Source organism: Hemiscyllium ocellatum, chromosome 30, assembly GCF_020745735.1.
Source record: "Hemiscyllium ocellatum isolate sHemOce1 chromosome 30, sHemOce1.pat.X.cur, whole genome shotgun sequence".
Taxonomy (NCBI): Eukaryota; Metazoa; Chordata; class Chondrichthyes; order Orectolobiformes; family Hemiscylliidae; genus Hemiscyllium; species Hemiscyllium ocellatum.
Window position 1 is genome coordinate 26,634,056 of NC_083430.1, and position 24,485 is coordinate 26,658,540.

The window sequence follows — 24,485 nt, forward strand, 5'->3', positions numbered from 1 at the left end:
AGTGTTAGGTGAAGGGTTATGTGTAGGGGAATGGGTCTGGGTGGGTTGCACTTCAGAGGGTCGAAGGGCCTGTTTCCACACTTTAAGTAATCTAATCTAGTGTGCACTATCTACAGAATGCATTGCAGAAATTTGCCAATGATCCTGAAACAGCACTTTACAAACACGTGACCACTTCAATCTAAAAGGACAAGGGCAGCAGATGCATGGGAACACCGTCTATAAAGTCCCCTCCAAGTCCTGGAATTCCCTCCCAAGTGTATTATGGGTCCACCTATATCACATGGATTTCAGTGGTTCAAGAAGGCAGCTCCTTCTCAAGGGCAGCTAGGGACACGTAATAAATACTGGCCAGCCACTGATGCCCATGTCTCTTAAATGAATAAAACAAAATGAGAGGAGTGATGATTGGTTGGCAAGTAGACTCTGATTGGTAGACATGTTACCATGGACAATGCACAAGATAATGATGCCAGATAGTTAATTGCTTGTTTTGTTTAAATTTTAAACTAGGCAGGTTAACTCTGATTGATCAAGACATGCCCTAACAAATGAACTAGAGAATGTTATCACCTGTTTTGGTTCTTCATTCCAATAGCTCTTTTGAATTCAGAAACGATTGCTGTTACAGGGTTTTCTTACGTATTATAAAGATCTGATGAGTTCTCTTGTTTAAACTCACATCTTGAGGTTGTTTTAGAGTCATACAGCATGGAAACAGACCGTCGCGCCTGTGCCGACCAGACATCCCAATCTGACCTAATCTCATTTGCCAGCATTTGACCCATATCCTTCTTAAACCCTTCCTATACCCATCCAAATGCCTTTTAAATGTTGTAATTGTACCAGCCGCTACCACTTCCTCTAGCAGCTTGCTTCATTAAGGCACCACCCTCTGTGTTAAAAAGCTGCCCCTTAGGTCCCTTTTAAATCTTTCCCCTTTCACATTAAACCTTTACCTTCTAAGTTTGGACTCTCCCCCTCTAGGAAAAAGGTCCTGGCTATCACCCTCTCTGTGCCCCTCATGGCTTTATAAACATCTGAAAGGTCACCCTTCAGGCTCCTATGCTTCAGGGAAAAAGGCCCCAGCCTATTCAGCCTCTCTCTATAACTCAAACCCTCCAATCCTTACAACAATATCCTTGTAAATCTTTTCTGCACGCACTCAAGTTTAACAATATCTTGGAGTCAGTGAGGACTACAGATGCTGGAGTCAGAATTGATAAAATATTGAGCTGGAAAAACACAGCAGGTCAAACAGCATCAGAGGAGCAGGAAAGTCAATGTTTCAGTCAGGATCCTTCATCAGGCCTAGGGAGGGGGAAGGAAGCTCAGAAATAAACAAAGGGAAGGATGGGGCTGAGCGAAAGTAGGTGGGACGGTGATAGGTGGATGCAGACACGCGGTAATTGTGATTGGTCAGTGGAAAGAGTGGAGCAGATAGGTGAGAAGGAAGTTGGACAAGTATGTCAGGTCAAGGGATTAGGGAGGAGAGGGAGGGCTGGACATGGGATGAGGCTGGGAATGTGGAGATTTTGAAGCTGGTGAACTCTATATTGAATATTTTATTTCCTATTCACTTGTCAACACCATGTACTCTGCTAACAGGCTTGTGTATATTTATTTATTTGCTTTGTGACACAGCACATTTCACTACAGATTCACTATAACAGCAGATGCAGCATTAGATTACCAAGTATATCATTTGTTTTTTGTACTTGATCCCATATTATAATAATTCAAGTTGCCTGCATTTGATTTCTGATAGTTGTCGGTTGGGCGTGCGGGGAAAGCTATCTGTCTTTGACACATATTTCTCAGGTGGAGTGGTTAGTTTTGCTCTAACATCCATGCTATGTTTATCAAGACACAATGAATGAGTCTTGAAGCCGATATCCTCTTGTATTCGTGCAAGTTGTTTTTGCAGTGAAGTCAAAGCATCCCTGAAACACAGGAATCAGAATTAAAACAGCTATAATTCATTCATATCATTGGCAGACTTTTTTTCCTTTGTACCTTCAGCAAATTCCACCATTCATCTCAAACAGTGCAGTAACTCCAAACTTCACCACCAATTACAATATAACCTCACAATTTTAAGCTCCAGAGTATAATTTCTTTCTGAGTGGTCATAATAATGCCATTAGAGCAGGACAATGCAAGTTGTTGCTGCTATTTGTTTCTTACCACAATTATGCCACCGTGGGGAGACACCAAATGAAACCATGTGCTTGCTCACCAGGAGGTAATTGTAACCCAGCCCGTGCTCCAGCAGCCAATCACATTGGTGGAGCAATTGTATAATATATTTTTTAAAAAACCCTTTCCTTATTGAAATGGCTCACGTGCTTTTGAGGAGAGACCTGGTTTCACTGGAAGAGGAGCCCTTGTAAAAGTAGCTTGTCTCCAGCAAGTGACCAAGCTGTTAGGATATAAATAGTAGTAAAAGATGTACACAGATGTAGTTAGTTACAGCAGGGAGTAGATTCCTGTGGGCAGAGTTTAGTTTTGAACAGGTTGACTACAGCAAATACTTCCTTCAAGACAAATTCAGTTGAAATTGTTTGTGTTGACTAACAGGATTTAAAGCTTGACAACTGAAGGACAAACAGTGAGGTAGACTTCGTGATGGTCAGTGAGTTGTTAGATGCTAGACTCTCGTGATGAAAACCAAAAAAAACTAGGAGAATTTGGACTTGAACTGGCTACATTTAAGCTATTTGCAACACTGGTAATAAACTGGGAATCTACAACTGTGAGATGGTTGCAGAAAAATTGAAGAGGCAATCTTATGAGAATTCAGCAAAAGCCCAAGAAACTTCAATTTTGTATGAATCCTTGAAATAATATTCAGATCAATTAGATAATCTTCTAAATTCTGATAAATATCTGACTTGAGTTTCTTCAGTTTTGAAAAAAATTGAGCTATCTAGTTTGGTTCAGTTACAAATAACTGTTATTAGTATCCATGTTCTTTGCTTTTTGTGCATTAATTTTTTATTACTATAAATTGTGAACTGTGCAACTTTCTTCTTTCAGTAATTAGCCAGGTCTTTGGATTTCCGAAGAAACCAAAAACTCTAACTAAGATCATAATATCTGGTCATATTTGTAAAAACTGGTATAACATTGCAATTATGTCAATAACTTAACTGACCTATTGCAATAATTAAATGTCCTACCTCCAATTGTGTCACTTCAATTTGACAAAAGTAAAAATGTTAATTTTGAAATAAAACAAAATTAATTGCTTTGAATATATGAATTAGGTGCAGGTCACGTGACCCCTCAAGCCTGCTCCACCATTCAATAAGATCATAGCTGATCTGACTATCCCATATTCCTGCCTTGTCATGATAACATCTCACTCCACTGCTTATCAAGAATCTATAAACTTCTGCCTTAAAAATATTCAAAGGGCTGAAAAATGATGTGTGGAGGTGGGAGCAAGAAAGGAAACAAGCTCACTTCCGTCAGTAAAAGGAATGCCAGCAGCCAGCCATATGTCCTGATAGAAACCTACTCTACAGCAATAAAGCAGTGCAGGTAGGCTAAACTCGCTGACAATGGGACTTCTGCCCCTTCCTAGAAGGAGGTCGTTCCCCTGCAAGCTGCTGGATGATCTGATTGGCTGGCAGCTGCAACAGACCCAACAGTGCCAGAGTTGTGTACTGGGGGCGACTGGGACTGCAGGCTGGTCCACTTACAAGAGCTCTTTGAGCTTGGATCCAGGGAGTTCAGTGGGCTTTGAGCTGAGGGTTAGGGCTGGGTTTTAAAGAATGTGAGTGAGAGTGAAGGACCTTGTATTAACTTCTCGGGGGTGCACTCAGGACCAAAGGGTGCCCTATAAGTATAGCAGTCCTGCCTTCCATCCACCATTTTAAGAACTTTAAAAAGTTATTGTAAATTTCACCTGACTGCCCATGCCAACTGTATTATCATTGAATCCCTAAAGTGTGGAAGCAAGCCATTTGGCCCATTGAGTCCACACTGACTCTCTGAAGAGCATCCCATCCAGACCCAACCCTCTATCCTATTCCCACAACCTGTACTTCCCATCGCTAAGCCATCTAGCCTGCACATCCCTGGACATCATGGACAGTTCAGCAATCCACCGAACCTACACATCTTTGGACCATGGGAGAAAGTACAGACTCCATATAGTCAGTCACCCGAAACTGGAATCGAAACCAGACTGGAAGAGTATTGCCAGAATCAAATGAGACAGAGATAGGTAGATTCTTGATTAGTAAGGGGATCAAAAGTAAGGAGAGAAGGCAAGAGAATGGGATTGAGAAACATATCAGCTGTTATTGAATGGTGGAGCAAACATGATGGGCCAAATGGTCTAATTCTGTTCCTCTATCTTATGAACTTATGGTCAATTGTTCTTTCAACAAGTCATAGTCATCAACTGGGATATAATGACTTCATTTGACAACCAATAAACTGCTAAGTTCACCATACTTGGAAAAATGCCATAGATATCTGAAACATTACATCTTTGCGATATTGACCCTAAAACTAATGGTACTATGAAATATTTCCTTTTTAAGAAAAATTACATGAACCTGACTAATCCTTTTTGGCATCAGGCTAGCCTTGATTTATCATAAAATAGTACATTTATTTGCACACAGAAATCAAATATTGGATATGTAGCAAGTTAATTTGTGAGCAGACAACTTAAACATACTGAGATTGGGCAAGCTTCTGTTTGAGTGCATCGATGGTGCCCTCCAACTGATGAACCTCATCCACCAGTCCATACTGTGCCTGGAGGGGAGAAAAAAATTTACTTCTTAAATGTTACATGAATTGATAACTTTTCATTAAGGTAGCTCTCTCAATTATTTTTACCAATCCTGCCTTGTATCCATTCTCTGCTTGTTACCAGATTCTGCAGCATATACAAAAGCTGCTTTTATATGCAACACAATACAAATAAAGTAAGTATTGTATTAACAAACTGTACAACTGTTTTCATACACAAATTCATATTATTTCTATTTAAAACAACATCCATGAATTTATGTTATCTGAAGGAGTCAAAACACGAAAGAAAGAAAGTGACTTTTCAGTTGTTAGAGACTTAGTCAGAACTCCCTCTGGAGAAATGTGTTCACTTTTGTGCACAAATTACCAGATCTACTGGCCTTGGATGGGGAAACGAGGCAGATTCAGCAGAATCATAATGGCACATAAAGGGTTAACTTATAAGGACAGGTTACAAAAAAATTAGCTTTTGTTGTCTGGAGTGTAGAAGACTTACGAATTTTTGAATTTTGAGAGGTGGTGACTAGGAGTGTCGATGAGGAGAGTGCATTTGATATCGTCTATGCGAACTTCAATAAAGCTTTTGACAAGGTCTTGCATGGCAGATTGGTTAAGAACCTAAGAACTCATGTGCTTATTGGTGTCACTGAATCCACTGCTAAAACCTTCATATTTGTTTGTTTATTCATTCTTCTCCTTCCTTGTTAATTTATTTTACTCTCCTTCTCTCATTCTCCCTTTTTCTCTCTTCCTTGCTTGTCTGTTATTGTCTTTCTTTTCTTGCCTCAGAAATTGTGTTGGAGAAAAACACAGATTTGGGACTTAGTGCAGTAACATTTTACTCTGGAGACAGATAACTTAGAGTTACCAGGCTCTAGGTTGGGAACACATCAAACTCTACATCTTGCAGAGTTAGAGAACCATCTGGTTGTTAATTTTCCAAAGGCTGAACAGTTCCAGAGAAGCCCTAATTGTGTAAATGCATGTTACCTGGTCAAATGGCTGAACAAAGTCCTGGGTTCAATCTTTATATGTGATTATTTAGGCTACCACAGACAGTCCTATTATAATTTATCTCGATAAACTTGGGCTACGGAGAGTTAAAATGCATCAAGGCTGCTCATCCTCACCATTTTCGGTGAGATCCTTGTCAAACACTGTGTGTGTGAGAGAGAATGTGTGAGAGAGGCTGAGACTTGTATATCTAAAGAAAAGGAACTGTGGGCACTGTTGAAACTGAGGAGAAAACTGGTATTGAGAAATCAAATCAACAGGACTGAGGACTGCAAGGAGTATTTAGTCACTGCTTTTATTACAAAGCTAACCACTTAGTGCTTGGCCAAGACTTAAAGCTTTTTGAAAAGAGTCCAGTGTGTAGATATATCAGGAAATTATGGAACAAGAACCCTTGATCTTCAAAATGTAACTCAATTATTTCCAAGTCTTTCTCACATTGCATTACAGTGAAAGCATTAAGATTGTCCAGAAGCAGTAAGAAAGTCCCCATTATTATCCAAACAGAATGCACAAATATAATGTCTCAATAACCTCATAAGCTTTTGCAATTAATAAATTCTTATTAAGCTTCATAGATGAGCTGAAATATTACATAAGCTCTTACTTCATCTCTGGTGAGATCAACATTAGGTCTGTAGGTACGAGTTTCAAGTCTCGTATGAGCCACCTTCAAAGGAGCTGCCTTAGCTCGAAGATCTGCTTCAAGATGTCGAATATCTTCCTCAAGATCTGCGATGTCCTCCAAGATCTGAGAGACAGCAAGGACTCAGCACATTGATAATTTTATTAAAATAAAAGAACTTGAAATCACAAAATCAGCCCTTAAATCTGGCACTTTATAGATCACAAGCATATCTTTTTATTGAAAAGACAAATTTGAGAGTCCGTTATAGGACATTATAATGAGAAAGAATTCAAAAGATGAAATAAACCAGGAAATATTGTTGGGTGATGCAAAATTAGGATTGCAGAAAAATTGTCAAAGGACGAGACAGACAATGACTTCTACAAATGAGGTAAGAATGATCTGGAAGAGTAAATATTGGTTTAGATTTTGCAATCAGTGATGAATGGATAGTACTTATCATTCATTACACTTGCATCTATTCACAGATTTTTAGCAGGCTTCTGTTCAACAACCTATTGTCAGTGGGAGACCTTGACAAGACATCTGGGACTTGTGCAAACAAGACAGTAATAGGATTCTTCTTCAACCAGTGAGATTGAAGCACCTTTTCTGAGGCATGCACTGTCAAAGCCAGGAAGTGTAAATTAGAATATTCAACACCAGGTAAAATCATGCATCAAACTGAAAATAAAGAGAAGGAAAGAAAGATGGGATTAGGACTGTCAAGAAAAAAAAAGTTCTTTATTTTCCCATTCTTCAATGTTCAATATTAATCGAAAGCTGAAGGACTGAGACAGATTGACATTTGTAAAAATGAATTTTCAGTGCCTGAGAGCTTATTTGCTATTAATTCAGACTTAACAAAGACATAAAAAAAACTTAAACATGAATGGGTAAGTCCTAATATTATATAATACAGTATAGTATAAGTATAAGGTTAGGATGTTGAGTATCTAGATGAGGTACTGTTATAGCAAAGGTTCTGGAGGAGCACAACAAATTGGATAAATATTTCCTAAATTGCACATTTAATGCGAGAGTTTGGATACTAGAAGTTGCTGTCTGATGTTTTCCTGAATAATAGTGAGTGCTGATAGTCTAAACCATTTACTCAACTGCAAAATCCAATCGAATATGATCAGTTTTGATTTCAACATGACAGACAAAAGAGAGAAATTTTGGACAAATATTTTACCAAGAAATACAAAAGATTATGAGGAAAAGGCAAGAAAATTGGATATAGCAGCTTGCTCTAGTTGAACTGCTGGCACTGGTATAGGTGTAGATTTGATGGATTAAATAGTTTCAATCACCGCTGTAAAAGTTTGATTCCACAAAGAACCGCAGCACAACAGATATTATACTAATCACATCACATTACATTTCCACCTTGCTTACGGCTCAAAGTGCCAATCTTTGGGCTGTGTACTGTACTCAACCAAGTAAGACTTTCCACCGCTATTTTTTCTAATCAACAATAACAGACTCAGCATTGGTACAAGTTTCTGAATACAGTACTGTTACAGATCAAAAAAATTATTTTTGATCTGGCAAGCATCAGTTTGTTACAAAAATGTATTTTAATGGATCAGAAACGTATACGTTTGGAAAAAATGCTAACATGCAAATAAATATGGAAAACGTGCATCCAAACGAAATGAGTTCCATTACATTTTTCTCCTGCCATTTCAATTCACTAAGCGCCTGTTCAAACTCATGGATTCTCTTCCTGAAGGCAAAGTCAGTGGCAACTCGCTGTGCCTCTATTTCATTATCAGTCTGCAATGACAAAAATAAGGAGACAATTTATTGATAACAATTTCAAAAGTTGTTTATCTACTCATTGTTTTCTCTTCCTGAAAGATCCTCCTGACATTTACAATTCACTACTTGTGCTTCTTGGCAAATGAGTCACTCTCCTTGAAGTGACTAATCATTTGGATTTCCTCCCCTTGCTGTGATGGAGTGTATTCTCCCAATTACATGATTCTGTTTAGTAACAAAGTGAAGGTTCACAGATATGTATCTATTTTATCGCACTGCAAGTTAGCATATCGGTTCCCTCTATTAATATGAGCTTTGTGGAATTTGTGTGTTGTATCACAAATCAGCAGGACTAAACTAAAAATATCCTTGCTTCATTGTTTTAATCTCCTTTGTCCAACACCAAGGTATCTCTACAATTTTCTTAAAATGCTGGAGTGTTGAGTCATCAGTTGAGTGTAAAAGACACACCTTAATCAATTCATTGATAAGCTTTTCCTCTTTGAGAAAGCTCAGTTTGACACAACCTGAACATGATGCCAGCTATTCAAAATGGTCTTCAAGCTAGGGTTTATTTTGTTCAGAGAGTAGAGACTTTCAGATGCGGAAAGAATGAAGATCTTAATAAGAATAGATTTGTTAACACAAGGAATTATGGTCAGCATAGATATGGACCGGAGAAAGTAAACTATATGTGAATTGGATCCCACTTGAGATTTGCAATTGTCTATATTTTATTCCTTCTACCCGAAGCTCAGGCAGTGCAAAATCTAGTACTGCAGGGCATAGATTCAGTTATTTGGAGGCTTTCATTGATTAGCTGTTAAGGGCAGGAGCCCATGAAGTTTTAATTCCATTTTAGATCAGGGACACTGGGGTCCATAAAAGCACTTTTCTGCTGTCAAAGCTGAGATTAAAATTGTCACAGGAATAGTCTTGAGACATTTAACATCCTGCTATTACTGTTTCAAAACAAACCAAGATTTATTGATGATCATGACATTGTACCATTATGTTCTTTGGTGAACATAGTCTCCTTCACCTCCCTTTTTTCCCATAAAGACATAAACAACTGTACATTGGGGAATTTTTAATTCAATTGATATTAACTTTAATTATTTTGGGGAGTCTATTACCACAGAAACAGTACTTAGTCAGTTGCCTTTGACAATAGCAGTAGCATCTTCAAGTAAGCTTTAGATCCAAGCCACATAAGGGGATCTTTGGGTAAATGGGCAAATGCTGGTCAAAGTAGTAGTAGTAGGTTTTAAGGAGTGCTTAAAAGCCTAAGGGAGGCACAAAGACAGAGATCTATGGAGGGAATTCCAAAGCTTAGGATCATGGTGCTAAATAAATGATGGGTCAATTTAAATCAGGGATTTTCAAAAGGATACAATTGGAGTATGTAGGGCTGGAGGAGATTGTAGTGATAATAAGTAACAGTGATAGTGCCTTGGAGTCATTTGAAAACTATTTTGAGAGTTTTAAAATTGAGGAGTTGCTTAAACAAGACTAATGTAAGTCAGCAAACAGAGTGGTGACAGGCGAGTCCCTTGTGTACTTGATGTAAGTTAGCAGATGGATTACAGAGTTATGTCTATGGAGAATAAAAATGGAAGATTGTCCAGGAATGCACTTAATAGTCAAGTATAGAGGGGACAAAGACATATGCAGGTGATTCAGCAATAGGTAGGTTGAGATAGGGGTGGTATTGCAGTACTGAAAATGTTACAAAAGTGGAAATAGGCGTTCTTTGCTCATCTTGGGTTCAAACATGACACTGTATTTGTGAAAAGACTTGGACAGTTATCAGAGACAGGGAAGGAGTGATTAGATTAGATTAGACTTAGATTAGATTAGACTTACAGTGTGGAAACAGGCCCTTCGGCCCAACAAGTCCACACCGACCCGCCGAAGCGAAACCCACCCATACCCTTACATTTACCCCTTACCTAACTCTACGGGCAATTTAGCATGGCCAATTCACCTGACCCGCACATCTTTGGACTGTGGGAGGAAACCGGAGCACCCGGAGGAAACCCACGCAGACACGGGGAGAACGTGCAAACTCCACACAGTCAGTCGCCTGAGTCGGGAATTGAACCCAGGTCTCTGTTGCTGTGAGGCAGCAGTGCTAACCACTGTGCCACCGTGCCGAGTGAATGGCTACAGAACTTAGTTGGAAGATGATATTGGACAGTAGTCTGACAATTTAGAAATAGTGGTTGGGATAGGAGGGATCATCATTTGGTAACATTGAATGTTTTCAACTTACTTATTTAAACCTAAGCTGTGTTTTCTCAGAATCAATTTTTATAGTGTTCATTTGAGAGACAAAAGGGAAAATTGATGTTTAGGATGATGAGGTGAACCATAAAGATTTTAAGGAAACTGTGCAAAGCAAAAAGCAAGTGGTGAAGTAGAGACATTTTGTATGGGACAAGTCAGGCTTGGATTTGAACAAGGGCACAATGAATTGTTTGGGTACAGGGAGCCATATTGGCACTAGAAATCTAAGGTGGCTTAGAAAACTAAGAAACAGATCTTTCTGCAAAAAAAAAGGAATCCAGGAAGGCTGCTATGCTATCCATGAGAAATTTAAATTCCTTCCTCTGATCACACAATACTATATCAACATCAGTACCACTCTCTCCAACCCAGCTGAATAGGTTGGAGACCAGTCTTTGGAATAGTAACATTTTAAAATACTCACACACTAAACAAGTTCTCTCTTGATACAAATACCCCTTTGCAGCAAGGATTAATTCACAGTGACTATTTCATCCCCAAAATTTAAAACACTGCTATTTACATTTCCTTCTGCCATGAACAGCATTTAGCAAAGAAAATGATGACAGGGCTGCACTGTGTGGGTAAGTATGATAGTTATGTCACAGTCAGTATGAAATATCTGATACTTGAGGATTTTTTATGTAGAAGATAGGATTATCATATTTCTGGTCACTACGTGTCACATTCATGATAATAATACAGCTTGGAAGTGAAGTTGGGACCCAAACACATCTTGGAACAAAGTCGTCTTAATATTTTCTTTGTTTTACATCAGTTAAGATAGTGAAGAAAATTAGTCACAGACAGACGTCCAAGGTATTCATTTCTGCTTTTGTAATGTCAAATTTGAAAAATGTGAGATATTAGGCTCTTTTTAAAACTTACGTATTTAATAGTGGCAGAAATTGCTTCACGGAGACTGGTTGAGGCTTTCATCTCTGCTTCTGCACGATCCTTGTTGTATCGACTGAACATATCCCATTGCTGTTTCGTGGTGGATCTACCCATTACAGGGCAACAACAAAACAAAATTGATCATCTGTTCCTTCTCACATTTAAATTTTTTTTTAAAAAGAGATCATGTGAAACTTCTCTTTCTGGAATGTCCATGATAAATCAGTGGGTACATACATTAGTGCTGACAGTTTTGCAGTCACAATGCCTAGATCACCAGGATCAGAGACAGGTCCATGCTGAGTTAGTTATTCAGCCAGGACAGCAGCTGGTATGCTACAACTGGGCCAGAATGAGGGCTCTCACATCTGTCTGAATATTTGGTAACCTTGTTGGGGAAATACTTGTGAATATTGAGCAATATCAGTTTGATGGTGATGTTCATAGTGAAATTACCTATTGATTATCACTGTATTTAGGCTTACAAACATGAAAATGTTCACTTTCAGAATATAATAAAGTGTTGCCATTGCTCATTGTACTATTCCCTATCACACTAGCAAACAGGGGACAAACATGGAGAATGTTTGATTCACTATGTTGCAAAGGACTAATTTTATGAAAACATTTACTTTAGGGTTGTAAAGAAGGCATTTAGCACGCTAACCTTCACTGCTCAGACCTTTGAGTATAGAAGTTGGGAAGTCATGTTGAGATTGTACAGGACATTGGTTAGGCTTCTTCTGGAGTACTGTGTCGCAGTTCTGGTTGTCCTGTTATAGGATGGTTATTATTAAGCTGAAGAGGATTCAGAAATGATTTACCAGAATATCACCAGGAATGGAGGGTTTAAGTTATAAGGATAGGTTGGATAGGCTGGGACTTCTTTCACTGGAGTGCAGGAGGTTGAAGGGTGACCACATACAGATTTATAAAGTTATGATGGGTATTAGTAAGGTGACTGGCAGGTGTCCTTTCCCTAGGGTGAGACTAGGGCTCATATTTTTAAGGTGAGAGGAGAAAGATTTTAAAAAGACATGAGAGGCAACCTTCTTATACAGAGAGTGGTTTGTGTGTGGAATGAACTGCCAGAGGAAGTGGTGGATGCAGGTATAGTTACAGCATTTAATATTTGGACAAGTACTTGAATAAGCAATGTTTGGAGGGAGATGGGCCAGGTGCAGGCTGGGGGGATTAGTTTAGTTGGGGATTATGGTTGGCATGGACTGGTAGGACAAAGGGTCTGTTTCTATGCTGTATGGCTCTAAGAAAGCAGAACAAAAACATAAATCCAATGATATGCGCATAAATCTTCAGTGGGTCGGTGGATTATGTCGAGGAAATTCAGAAGTAGTATAGTTGTCCCAAGTTCAATATCTCCCAGATAATACTGACTTAGGTGATCTCAACCAAGCAATTTTTGTTCATAGAAAACAGAAGCCACTTGGGTTTCTTGGCCAATGGCACCTATGGAACTGTATTCCAACATGAGTTAGCACCTTGGTCAAAAGAATAGAGTGATTAACTGAGATTCAGACATACAGAGATGCAAAGTTGAGAATTATCAAAATTGAAACATTAAAAAGGTATTTCTTACCCTGGAGGGATGCGTAGTGGGTTTGGTTTGAACGAAATGTTTGGGGAATTATTGTTGAGTGACAAGGCAACTTCATCAATTTTCAAAGCTTCCTTTTTATTGCTGATATCAAAGATCAGCTGTTGACGAGCTTCCATTAACAAACTTCAAAGAAACAAACAGTATATACTTTAAATAATTTTTACATGCACATTGTAAAACTTCCATCTGAGCAATCTGCTGCTGAAACACTGCTCAGATCATAAAGTAGAAAATGTAATGCATCTCTTGAGGTACTATACCATTGTTTGTGTAATATCCTCTAATTACATCACGTCAATCCTTCATGTGCCATGACTGTATGGCTCTTTGACTCTAACTCCATTAGAAATAAATGGTTCAAGAAAATCTTTAGGTAATGCAACAAAATGTATATTATCTGACAGCAAGTTTAAATTCAGTAATGACAGATGCAGGGTCAGAGAAATCTACTTGTGCAGTCTAGCAAGTTAAAAACAAAAAACAGAATTTGCTGCAGAAGCTGAACTCTTAATCGAGAGACCCAAGTAAGATTCTGGGGACCTGGGTTCAAATCTTGACATGGAAGATAGAGTAATATAAATTCATTAAAAATTTGCAATTAAGAGTCTAATGATGAATTCATTGCCAATTGTTAGAAAAACTCGTCTGGTTCACTAATGCCCTTAGGGAAGGAAACTGCCATCCTTACCTGATCTGGCTTACATGCGATTCCAGACCCACAGTAAAGACCATTCCCGCTGTGACTGCCTGGTCAGGTCCACGCCCCCCTACAATCCACCCTCCCATCCTGGCACTTTCCCCTGCCACCGCAGGAACTGTAAAACCTGTGCCCACACCTCCTCCCTCACCTCTATCCAAGGCCCTAAAGGAGCCTTCCACATCCATCAAAGTTTTACCTGCACATCCACTAATATCATTCATTGTATCCGTTGCTCCCAATGCGGTCTCCTCTACATTGGGGAGACTGGGCGCCTCCTAGCAGAGCGCTTTAGAGAACATCTCCGAGACACCCGCACCAATCAACCACATCGCCTCATGGCCCAACATTTCAACTCCCCCTCCCACTCTGCCGACGACATGGAGGTCCTGGGCCTCCTTCACTGCCGCTCCCTCACCACCAGACACCTGGAGAAAGAATGCCTCATCTTCTGCCTCAGAACACTTCGACCCCAGGGCATCAATGTGGACTTCAACAGTTTCCCCATTTCCCCTCCCCCCACCTCATCCTAGTTCCAAACTTCCAGCTCAGCACTGTCCCCATGACTTGTCCAGACTTCTCCTACCTGCCTATCTCCTTTTCCACCTACCAACTCCACCCTCTCCTCCCTGATCTATTACCTTCATCCCCTCCCCCACTCACCCATTGTACTCTATGCTACTCTCTCCCACCCCCACCCTCCTCTAGCTTATCTCTCCACATTTCAGGCTCATTGCCCTTATTCATGATGAAGGGCTTTTGCCCGAAACGTCGATTTTGCTGCATCTTGGATGCTGCCTGAACTGCTGTGCTCTTCCAGCACAACTAATCCAGAATCTGGTTTCCAGCATCTGCTGTCATTGTTTTTACCACAGTAATATAGTTGACTCTTAACTCTGGACAATTTGGGATGGGCAATAAATGCATGGCCAGCCGGTGACACCCTCGTTCCATGAATGCATGAGCTTATTATCTTCTAGGTAAAAACAATGACTGCAGATGCTGGAAACCAGATTCTGGATCAGTGGTGCTGGAAGAGCACAGCAGTTCAGGCAGCATCCAACGAGCAGCGAAATCGACTTATTAGCTTCTATCCTGGCTTACTGTCAATTATCCCTTCAACTGCCTACTGCTTTCGCATCTCTCTCTTTGGGCTCTGTGTCCCCCTATCCCGTCACCTCTCCCCTCACCGCCCCAAGCTCATCTTCACTGTAAATATAATTTTTCACTTGCTGCTATTTGCTCTAATGAGGAGTCGCTGGACTCAAATGTTAACTTCTGCTTTCCCCCCTGACAGGTATTGTCAGACCTGCTGAGTTTCATCAGCAATTTCTGTTTTTGTTGAAGATCTCCAACATCCACAGTTCTTTGTTTTATTATAGCAAGTTCAATGTTGGGCTTTGAGTGACAGATTCAGTTACTCTTCACTGAAAACTGGCCAGACAACAAATGGTTTTCTATCTTTTGAGAAAGGAAGACTAGAAGCACCGCTGTAAGAGGTACTCTAGTTGTTAAATCAAATACTACATTTAACAATTCAAAAACAAAATATTACAGATGCTGGAAATCTGAACAAAGAAAAGATTGAAAAAACTCAGGTCAGGCAGCATCTGTTAATGTTTCAGGTCAATGATTTCTCTGAGCTGTTAGGTCAAATAATTATCCTGGTCCACCAGTTGAAGGTGAAAATCATATAGAGGCAAGATTGCAGTGCAAGCAGTCAAATGGAATGATACATTTCAGGTGTGTTTTTAAGTTTGTAAGGCAGGAAGTGTACATCTTATCTGGACTCATTTAATAAACTCCTATACACTGCACTGGAGACATTGTAAGATGCAGATTTCAATTAAAACAAAAGTTTTGCACATGGAGGATTTAGAAGTCTGAGTTAAATCTGAATTCCAGAGAGTAGAATGCAGGCAGCCGAATGCTTGATCACGGATGATGGAATATAGGGAGAAAATATATAAAGGCATCAAGCATATTCCTCAGTTACAATGAATTACATCTTCATCTCTGTCTAAGCATATTGTTTGGTCACCTCATGGATTTAATTCTCTAGTAGGCAGATATGGATACGAAAGTGTATTTACATAATACTTCCAATCTAGTAAATTTCTCATGGTGTTAGAGATACAAATATTCACAAAGAAATAAAGGGATGTGACTAAAAGCCAGTTCAAAAGTTAGGCTTTAGAGGATGCATTTGTAGTTGAGGTAGCAGACAGACAGCCTTTGGAAAAGACTCGCATAGTGTAAGATCCAGAAAGTTAATTGCTTAGTCACTGATGTTGGAAATGAGTGGAAGGAGATGGAAAAGAAATCAAAGCCATAAAGACTTCGGGCATGTGCTGACACATTGGGGTGATGGATTACAGAGCTGGATGAAGTTGTGGAGTTTATCCTAATGTTTCAATTCAATGCAGTAGGGGGGGGGATGCGAACAAAGTTGATAGTTCAATGAAACTGAAAACAGGCAAGATGTGGGTGGCAGAGTTTTGGGAAAGTTGAAATTCACACAAAGAGAAGTGAACCAAGTTTCTGGAGAATTTGGGCCTAGATAGGGTAATATTTGTAGTAGCCAAGATACAAAATGTAGGTACTTCTGCAATAGGGGAAAGGGGTAAGTTTAAAAAGAAAGAGGAAAGCAAAATTAAATCTGACAGAGTTGGTATACGTAGGAGAAGGCAGGTCGCTAATATTGCAAAATACTTGGTAAATAGTGCACAAACTGCTGCACATACCAGAGCTGTTCAAAGGCTTCAGTGATTTTCTGCTGAAGCGCTTTCTTTGAGCCTTCGATCACCTCAACTTCCTTAAGAAGCTGTTCGTGCACTTGGTCCGTCACAAGATCAATGTCTTGCCGTCCTTCCCGTAAGGTCAGATTCTCAATGACAACATCCAGGTTCAGATTCTTAGCTTCTAAAGCACGTTCTGCTTCCTCCTTACTCTTGAAAAGATCAGATCAAGCTGAAATCAATATGTTGTCCAAAACCTGTCAGTTGTGCATGAAGTACACCCATCCAACTACTGTAAATTTCGATACAGCAACTATTGGGAGAAACTACTCTTCACTGAGCACAAAGTACAGGTGCACAGGAAGAAAAGTGACTACACGTTGCATTGGCAGAGGAGTTGTTCTCTTCCTTTTTATATTCATTCACAGGATTGTGGGTATTGCTGGCTCAGCAATTTATTGACCATCTTTAATCCCCAGACAGCAGTTACGAGTCAATCACATTGACATTTGGAGTCATATTTAGGCCAAAACAGGTAAGGATGGCAGTTTCTTTCCTTTAAGGTCATTTCTGAACCATATGAGCTTTTCCAACAATTGACAATGGTTTCATGGTGATCGTTAGACTCTTACCTCAAGATGTGTTACTGATTTTAAATGGCAGCCATTACACAGTTCTCTGGAATAATCATCCAGCTATCATATCACTAGGGTATTGCCTACCTCAGCCACTTATATGGTTAAAATGATACATCAAGAGAAGTGGGTGTCAGAAAGAAATTTATAAATAAACAGTGTTATCATTCTTGATCATGTTGAATGAATCATTGGTTCTGTGGGTAAATTAAACACAATGTATTCCAGAATCAGGCAGACTAAGAGAGTCTGAGAGTCAATGTATGTTTTTTATAGGACTGGGCAATCTCAGTGATGCTTTAGTGAGTGTTTTGCTTCATTTGAAAAAGTGTGTCAGAACTGGACAAAGTCAGTTTGGATTTACAAAAGGAAAATTATATGTGACAAATCTGCTTGTTATAACTAGTAGAATTGGTAAGGGGGAACCAGTGGATGTGGTTTACTTGGGACTTTCTGAAGGCTTTTGGTCAGGTCCCACATTACAGCCTAGCAAGTTAAATTAAAGCATGTGGGATTGGCAGTGACATAGATCAAGAAAGGAACTAAGCGTAGGAATAAACATAATTTTCTGAATGGCAGCCAGTGACGAGTGGGAAACCATAAGGATCAGTGCTTGGTCCCAGCTATTCAAAATATATATTAATCATTTAGATGAAGGAACTAAGTGTAAAATCTCCAGGTTTGCAGATGACACAAACACGGGTAGGAGAGTAAGTTCCAAGGAGGATGCAGAGATGATTCAGTATGATTTGGGCAAGGTGAGTGAGTGAGCAAATGCATGGCAGGTGAAATATAATGTGGATAAATGTGCAGTTATCCACTTTGGTAACAAAAACTAGAAGGCAGACTATTACTTAAATGGTGACAAATTGGGAAAAGAGGAGTTGCAACAAGACCTGGGTGTCCTTGGGTGCAGGAGGTGGTAAAGAAGGCAAAATTGTATGTTGGACTTCATAGAGAGAGGATTCCAGTATAGGAATGCAGGAATGTCTTCCTGCAATTGTGCAAGCCTCGGTGGGACCACACCTGGAGTAATGTGTGCAGTTTTGGTATCCTTAACTGAGGAATGGTATTCTGGCTATGGGGTGAGTGCAACAATGGTTTACCAGATTGTTCCTGGGACATCAAGACTAATGAACAGAGATAGGATAGGTTAGGACTATATTCACTGATGTTTAGAAGATCAGGAGGGGTATCATAGAAACCAATAAAATTCTAATGAGACTAGACAGAGTAAATGCAGGAGAGTTGCTCTCAATGATTGTGAAGTCCAGACGAGGGGTCACAGTTTAAGGATATGGGCTAGGCCACTTAGGACTGAGAGGAGAAATGTCTTCACCAAGAAAGTGGTGACCTGTGGAATTCTCTGCCACAAAAAGGAGTTTAGGCCAAAACATCAAATGTTTTCAAGAAAGGATTAGCTATAGTTCTTACAGCCAACTGGATCAAAGGATATGTGGAGAAAGTAGAAACAGGATACGTAATTGGATAATAAACTGTGATTATGTTGAATGGTAGAATAGGCTCAAAGGCTGAATGGCCAAGGCCAGCTCCTATTTTCTATGTATTTGCAGCTGATTTCTTCATGATGCAGCATAATGGGGAAAAGAGGACAGTGTCTAGATATTAACAGAGAAATGGCAATGATGTGAAGGAATCCAGGAATGTGTGATGGACACCTGGGAACATGGAAGCCATGTCCAATAAAAAGCAGTGACTCATGCATTTCCACACTTTCTCTCTCCTCAATGTTCAAATTCTGTCATGAGAAACTCTCAAATATTGAAATTTTAACTTGAGCTCCGACTCTCGTGAGCACAGTACATGGAATCCATTGTTCTGCAATTACCATATTGCCCAGAATTGAAGAACTGTGACCATTTTCAACTTAACAATGAAACTTTAGGGCAAACTTACTTTGGTTAAAGCATCGATCTCAACGTTAATGTCACAAAGAGTGTTCTCTAGAACATCTTTCCACCGCTCCACCTCATCCATACGTTCAGCGAGTCTGGTGCTGTTATCTTCTTGGTCCCATTTAGTCTGTGACAAATACTGAATGATCACTCTGATATTTTTGTCTAGTGCCTGAGTTTTTGAGTTTAGTCTAGACTTGGCAAAGTTATACAATTTCTTATTTTACACATTAAACCTTTGGACCCAGCAAAGAACCTTAGGATTAATACAACAAAGGGGAGTAGAAACCTGTATGATAGAGGTGCAAGCAAAAGTCTGTAGAAACAGTACAATACATAAATTGGTTTGAGGATTACAATTATTCGAAAGGAAGGCAGAGAGGAAAAAATACACTTATAAAAAAATCTCCAGCAATGAGTAAAATCTGGAAAATGACATTCCACTTGTAAATGTTAATTTTCAATGTCAGAAAGCTTATTTGGCAGTAGTTGAGATTTAATAAGCTATGAAAAATTCTGTTCCACCTGTATGGTAAAGCTCAAACTTTCCCTGTCATACTTACTGAACTGCTATTGCGCAACATTGCAACCACAAACCATTCCATATATTTCCCTTTGATGAGGTGCCTGTATAACAAAGCTTTTAGATGAAGAAAGTAACTCGGAGTACATTGTTCAACTTTCTGACTTTAACTGCACATGTACAGATGCTGAATGTTACTTTCTGGTTTAGTCCTTAAAGACTGAGAGTATTCATAGCCTCACTTATTCCTTGCATAGAATTCAGGCTATTATCTTCCTGCTGTTGAAACCTTCAGTGTCTTGCATTTATTTAGAAATTGTTTTCAAAAAGCTGTGTCTTCCTCAAAATGCCACATTACACAAGGACATAGGAACATAAGAAATAGACCACACAGACCCTCAAGCCTCCCCTGCTACTCTGTAAGATCAAGGCCTCAGTGCCTCTTTTGTGCTAGTTCCTCATAGCCCTCAATCTTTCAAAAATCTATCAAACTCCTCTGTGAATACTTTCAATGACCTAGCCTTCGCAGCTCTCTGGGATAGAGAATACCAGACATTCACTACCCTGAGAAAAGAAATTACTTTGCATTTCAGTATCCCTTTATTCTGTAACTATGTTCTCTATTTCAGTACCCCATAATGAGTGGAAACATTCTTTCAACATCCACCTGTCAAGCCCCCTCAGAATCATGTATGTTTCAATAGGTCACCTCTCATTCTTCCAAATCTAATGCATAAAGGCCTACCCTGATTAGCCATTCTTGCTAAGTCCTTCATTTTAGAAATTAACTAAGTGCATCTCTTTTGAGATGATTTGGTCTGTGCTTTTTTAATTGTAAATTAAATTGCCTCAACTTTAGTACCTTTACTATGACTACATTGGGTTATCCACAATCTATCAAAAAGTAAAAACATATGATTATGAATTTATACATTTGAACAGTAGGTTCAAATCTAGTTTTGATTCCTACCTGGTTGTTAGTTTCATTCCGTAGGGCCCGACCTTCCTGGCGGATCTGATGCGACATATAACGTTGTCTTTCTGAATTGGTTGAGATCTGGTTATTGTTGGAGAACCAGTCTGGAACAGAATATCTCTGAGCTGCCTTCAAACTCAGAGTTGCCATTTTGCCACAGTGATATCACTGAAAGAAAACTTCAGAATTATTGAAAGAATTGACTAGGAGTCAGTATTTCTCTCTTAATGACTGTAACTTTTTGTTGTGCAAGTGTAAGTTTGGCAGATTGAAACTTGTCACGTGACTAGGCACGTTTCCTTGCTGTATCTTACTAAATTTGCCACTTTAATTGCTGCTATTAGCCCAACAGCAAGCATCCCATCACATTTCTATCCAATATTACCACATGCTGTTTCCACAGGAACTCTTCACTCACCAGACATCTGCCATAAGAACAGTGCTCCTTGCAGCCAGACCACCTTCAAGCACTTGTAGTGCACCTTAAGGAGTGCTGGCATCTGCCCTGCTCTTTATTTCTTAATGGACGGAGATGACTTAACAAGAGCAAGTTGACACTGAAGTTTTCTGACAGGGATCTGGAGATCCCGTTTGATGGGCTGGTGCACAGTATGCCCATCTTGTTCCTGGAGGAAGGAGGGACAGAGGAGGCCATGCCAGACAATGTCTGTCTGGTCAGAGATTGGCACCAGAGTCAGTGCCCTTTCCAGGGTTTGGCGGACCAGTTAGCAGTGCTGTAAATAGGTCAATGACCTTCTCCGTACCACCAGAGCCAGTGCCTTACTCTGCTCTCTGCTGTCTCACACTCAGTCTATCCCTGTAACTGCATTCACCTCTCACCAAAGCCCTCTTCTGCATGCAAACCCTTCTCTCATTCACCCCCTGATCCTCCCATATCAGTAACCTTGCATCCACTGTGCTGTCCCCTCACTTCCTCAGAATACCTCAATGCCTTTCTTCCACATGCTGTGCTATCCACGTGTCTACTCCATTCATCCCTTAATGTCATTACAGGAAAATACATCCCACATTAGGGCACAGGAAAGGGAGTGAGAGAGAGAAAGTGTGTACAAGTGTGAGTGTGTATGAGTGTGAGTGTGTGTGTGTGTGTGTGTGTGTGTGTGTGTGGCGCGCGCACACGAGTGAGTGAGAGAGTGTGTGTGTGTGTGTGTCCGTTCAGATGCCAGGGTCCTTACCTCATATGGGGGGAGGATACTCGTCCTTGCAGGACAGGATAGGTATGGGTGATCTGAAGGCATCCATATCTTGTACTACTTGTGATAGCACTGAAACATTGACATTTGCCAGGCAATCAGTATGTTGCTCCAGCACCCACCCCTCACCATTGGGTGCAACACCTGCCTTTTGTGTATTACAGCTGCAGCCAGTACAGTAGCTGAAAGGCAAACATCTCCCTCACAGGCAACCTCCTTGACCTCAGAGGAAGAGATTGTTCAGGGTGTGGAGGAAGAACTGGCCATGCTGCCCAATAGACCGAGAGTGAGGTGCTGGTAAAGCCCTTTGCTGATGATTTTCCTGCTCCTTGGATGCTGCGTGACCTGCTGTGCTTTTCCAGCATCACACTTGACTTTGATCTTCAGCATCTGCAGTCCTCACTTTCTCCTGCCCAACAGACCCCTCACCAGCAATGACACTGATGTAGTATTACAATAGTCTAGAATCAACAGAGCACGGGATGCTCTACTAATAGTAATGTAACATATCAAACTTGAAATGTCCCAAAATGCATTCGCAGAAGTGTTATAAAACAAGATATACTACAGAACTAGATAATGAGGTTTGGACTCACACTCAGAATGCCACTGATCCTTCTTTTTTATAAAAAAGAATGAGCTCCACAATTCTGACAAGAGATTCTGCTCAGGGCTCCTGCAGATATACAAATCTGATAGGTCCCCTTTAGTGCAGGAGAGTCAGAAAGGAAAACCATGCCCTCTTTATTTCACAGCAGTCAGTTGCTGTATTCCGTGATTTTAACATCCGGCATCACTGACAGCCACTTTGCCAGCTGTTGTGAAAGGGTAAGTATAGGGGAAAATGTGAGGTTAGGGTGCCGGGATGGTAATGTACCAAGTATGTAGGGCTGGGGTGCTGCAGTGCCAGGTTGATAGGGACCAAGTTACAAAATGGGAACAGAGCCATGAAACGTGTAGGGGTGAGTGGGTTTGGGAAGGTAGTGGGAGTGTCGGGTCTGGCAGCAGCTGTGGGTGTGGATTACATGTCCTGACGCAGTAGGGGAGAAGGGTTGTCTGTTCCCTGGTAGAGAAGGTAAACTGTAGTTCCTGGGAAGGTGGGGGAAGAGTTTGGGAAGGGGAAGGAAGGGTGTCAGGCGTCACATTACAGGGGGTCCAGTGGTGGTGGTGATTGGCGGGGGGGGGGGGGGGGGGGAAGGGGAGAGAAGGGGGAGGCGGGAAGGCTAAGTTGGGTCCCAGGGAGAGATGGGGTTTTCAGGTCCAACCAAAAGTGGGGGGACGTTGGCTCCAGGGAGGAAAGGGGTAGGTTTAGGAGTGTGAACATGTGGTTGTTAATGGATCCTGGGCAGAGAGGTGTGTATCAGGTCCTGGGCAGTATGTGGTGTGTCAGCTCCCATGCAGTGGATGTTGGGGGGAGGGTTGGGGGGCTCTGACGGCTCATGGTCTAGGGTGATCTAAATGATCTGGGGAAGGTGTGGATGTAAAAGTCTGGTAGTAAACTGCAGGATCAGTTGAATAGTTACCCAGGAGTTAGTCATAGCATTTTTTTTTAAATAGTGTAACCTTTCCTGAGTAACTGTTAACTGCAGTGAAACTTCAGAATTCTCCAATTTAAGTGGAGACTTTCAGAGGGTCCAGGTGTAGGAGAACGACCAGTGGAATCTTAATCTTGTGGACAATTTCCTCAGAATCTGCTACCTCGAGGACTCTGCAGAGTTCCAATGCTCAACTCCCATCTAAGCTGCAGAAATGACAGGTCCAATAAGTCAGATGACCAAGAACTCAATTAAAGAGGTAAGTTGCTCTTGAGAAGATGGTAGTGAGCTGCCTTCTTGGACCGCAGCAGTCCATGTGTTGTAGGTAGACCCACAATGCCATTAGGGAAGGAGTTCCAGGATTCTGACCCAGTGACAGTGAAGGAACGGCAATATATTTCCAGGTCAGGATTGTAAGTGCGTTGGAGGAGTGACTTTGATGTCAAGGACTGTTAACTCTTACCTCACCTCTAGAATTCAGTTCTTTTGTCCATGTTTGAACCAAGATTGTAAGGAGGTCAAGAGCTGAGTGGCCCCAGTGAAACCCAAACCGGGCATCAGTGAGTTGGTTATTGCTGAGGAGGCAATGCTTGATGACACCTTCCATCACTTTACTGATGATAGAGACTAGCCTGACGGAGCAATAATTGACCAGGTTGGATTTGTCCTGCTTTTTGTGTACAGGACAAACTTGGCTGATTTTCCACATTGTCTGACAGATGCCAATGTTGTAACTGTACTGGAAAAACTTGGCTAAGGAAGCGGCAAGCTTTGGAGCACAAGTCTTCGGTTCTATACCAGAATATTGTCAGGGCCCATTACCACTGCAGTATCCAGTGCCTCCAACCATTTCTTGATATCAAGTGGACTGGTTGACTTGACTGAAGACCAGTATCTGTAATGCTTGAGATCACTTCAGGAGACCAAGCTGGATCATCCACTTGACTTCTGGCTGAACATTGCTGTGAATGCTTCAGCCTTGCCTTCTTCCATCTTTGATGATGGGGATATTTGTGGAGCCTCCTCTTTGAGTAAAGTTTTTAAATTGTCCACCAACATTCACGACTGGACGTGGCAGGACTGCAGACTTAGATCAAACCAACTTGCCAAGTTATCTTGGATCCTTTGTGTGTTTATCATCATTATCATTCTCCAACGTGGGACCTTGGCATATGAATTTCTACAAAGCCTATGAACTATATCAACTACACTACCCTCAGTTAGATGATAGGTCAGAGGTGAGGGTGGAGTGAATAGGTGGG

The 24,485-nt window shown here is 40.7% G+C and overlaps 1 protein-coding gene across 1 annotated transcript; it reads right to left on the bottom strand.

Moving 5' to 3' along the window:
* Nucleotides 1-1,729: 1,729 nt before the first annotated feature.
* Nucleotides 1,730-20,624, bottom strand: tekt2 (tektin 2 (testicular)). The gene is made up of 9 exons (XM_060847486.1): nt 20,469-20,624; nt 18,977-19,102; nt 16,431-16,636; nt 12,969-13,112; nt 11,363-11,477; nt 8,093-8,200; nt 6,398-6,541; nt 4,697-4,776; nt 1,730-1,943 (listed from the first exon to the last, which is right to left on the bottom strand). Exons 1-9 carry the CDS (start codon nt 20,622-20,624, stop codon nt 1,730-1,732), a joined length of 1,293 nt encoding a protein of 430 aa, XP_060703469.1.
* Between the last annotated feature and the right edge of the window lie 3,861 nt (nt 20,625-24,485).

Excerpts from the sequence above, each read along its gene's own strand:
- tekt2 (XM_060847486.1), bottom strand. The coding sequence starts at position 20,624 with ATGGCAACTCTGAGTTTGAAGGCAGCTCAGAGATATTCTGTTCCAGAC. Across the intron at positions 6,542-8,092 it reads TGAAATGGCAGGAGAAAAAT|ATCTTGGAGGACATCGCAGA; the intron begins GTAATGGAACTC and ends GCTGTCTCTCAG. Across the intron at positions 1,944-4,696 it reads CAGAAGCTTGCCCAATCTCA|GGATGCTTTGACTTCACTGC; the intron begins GTATGTTTAAGT and ends CCTGTGTTTCAG.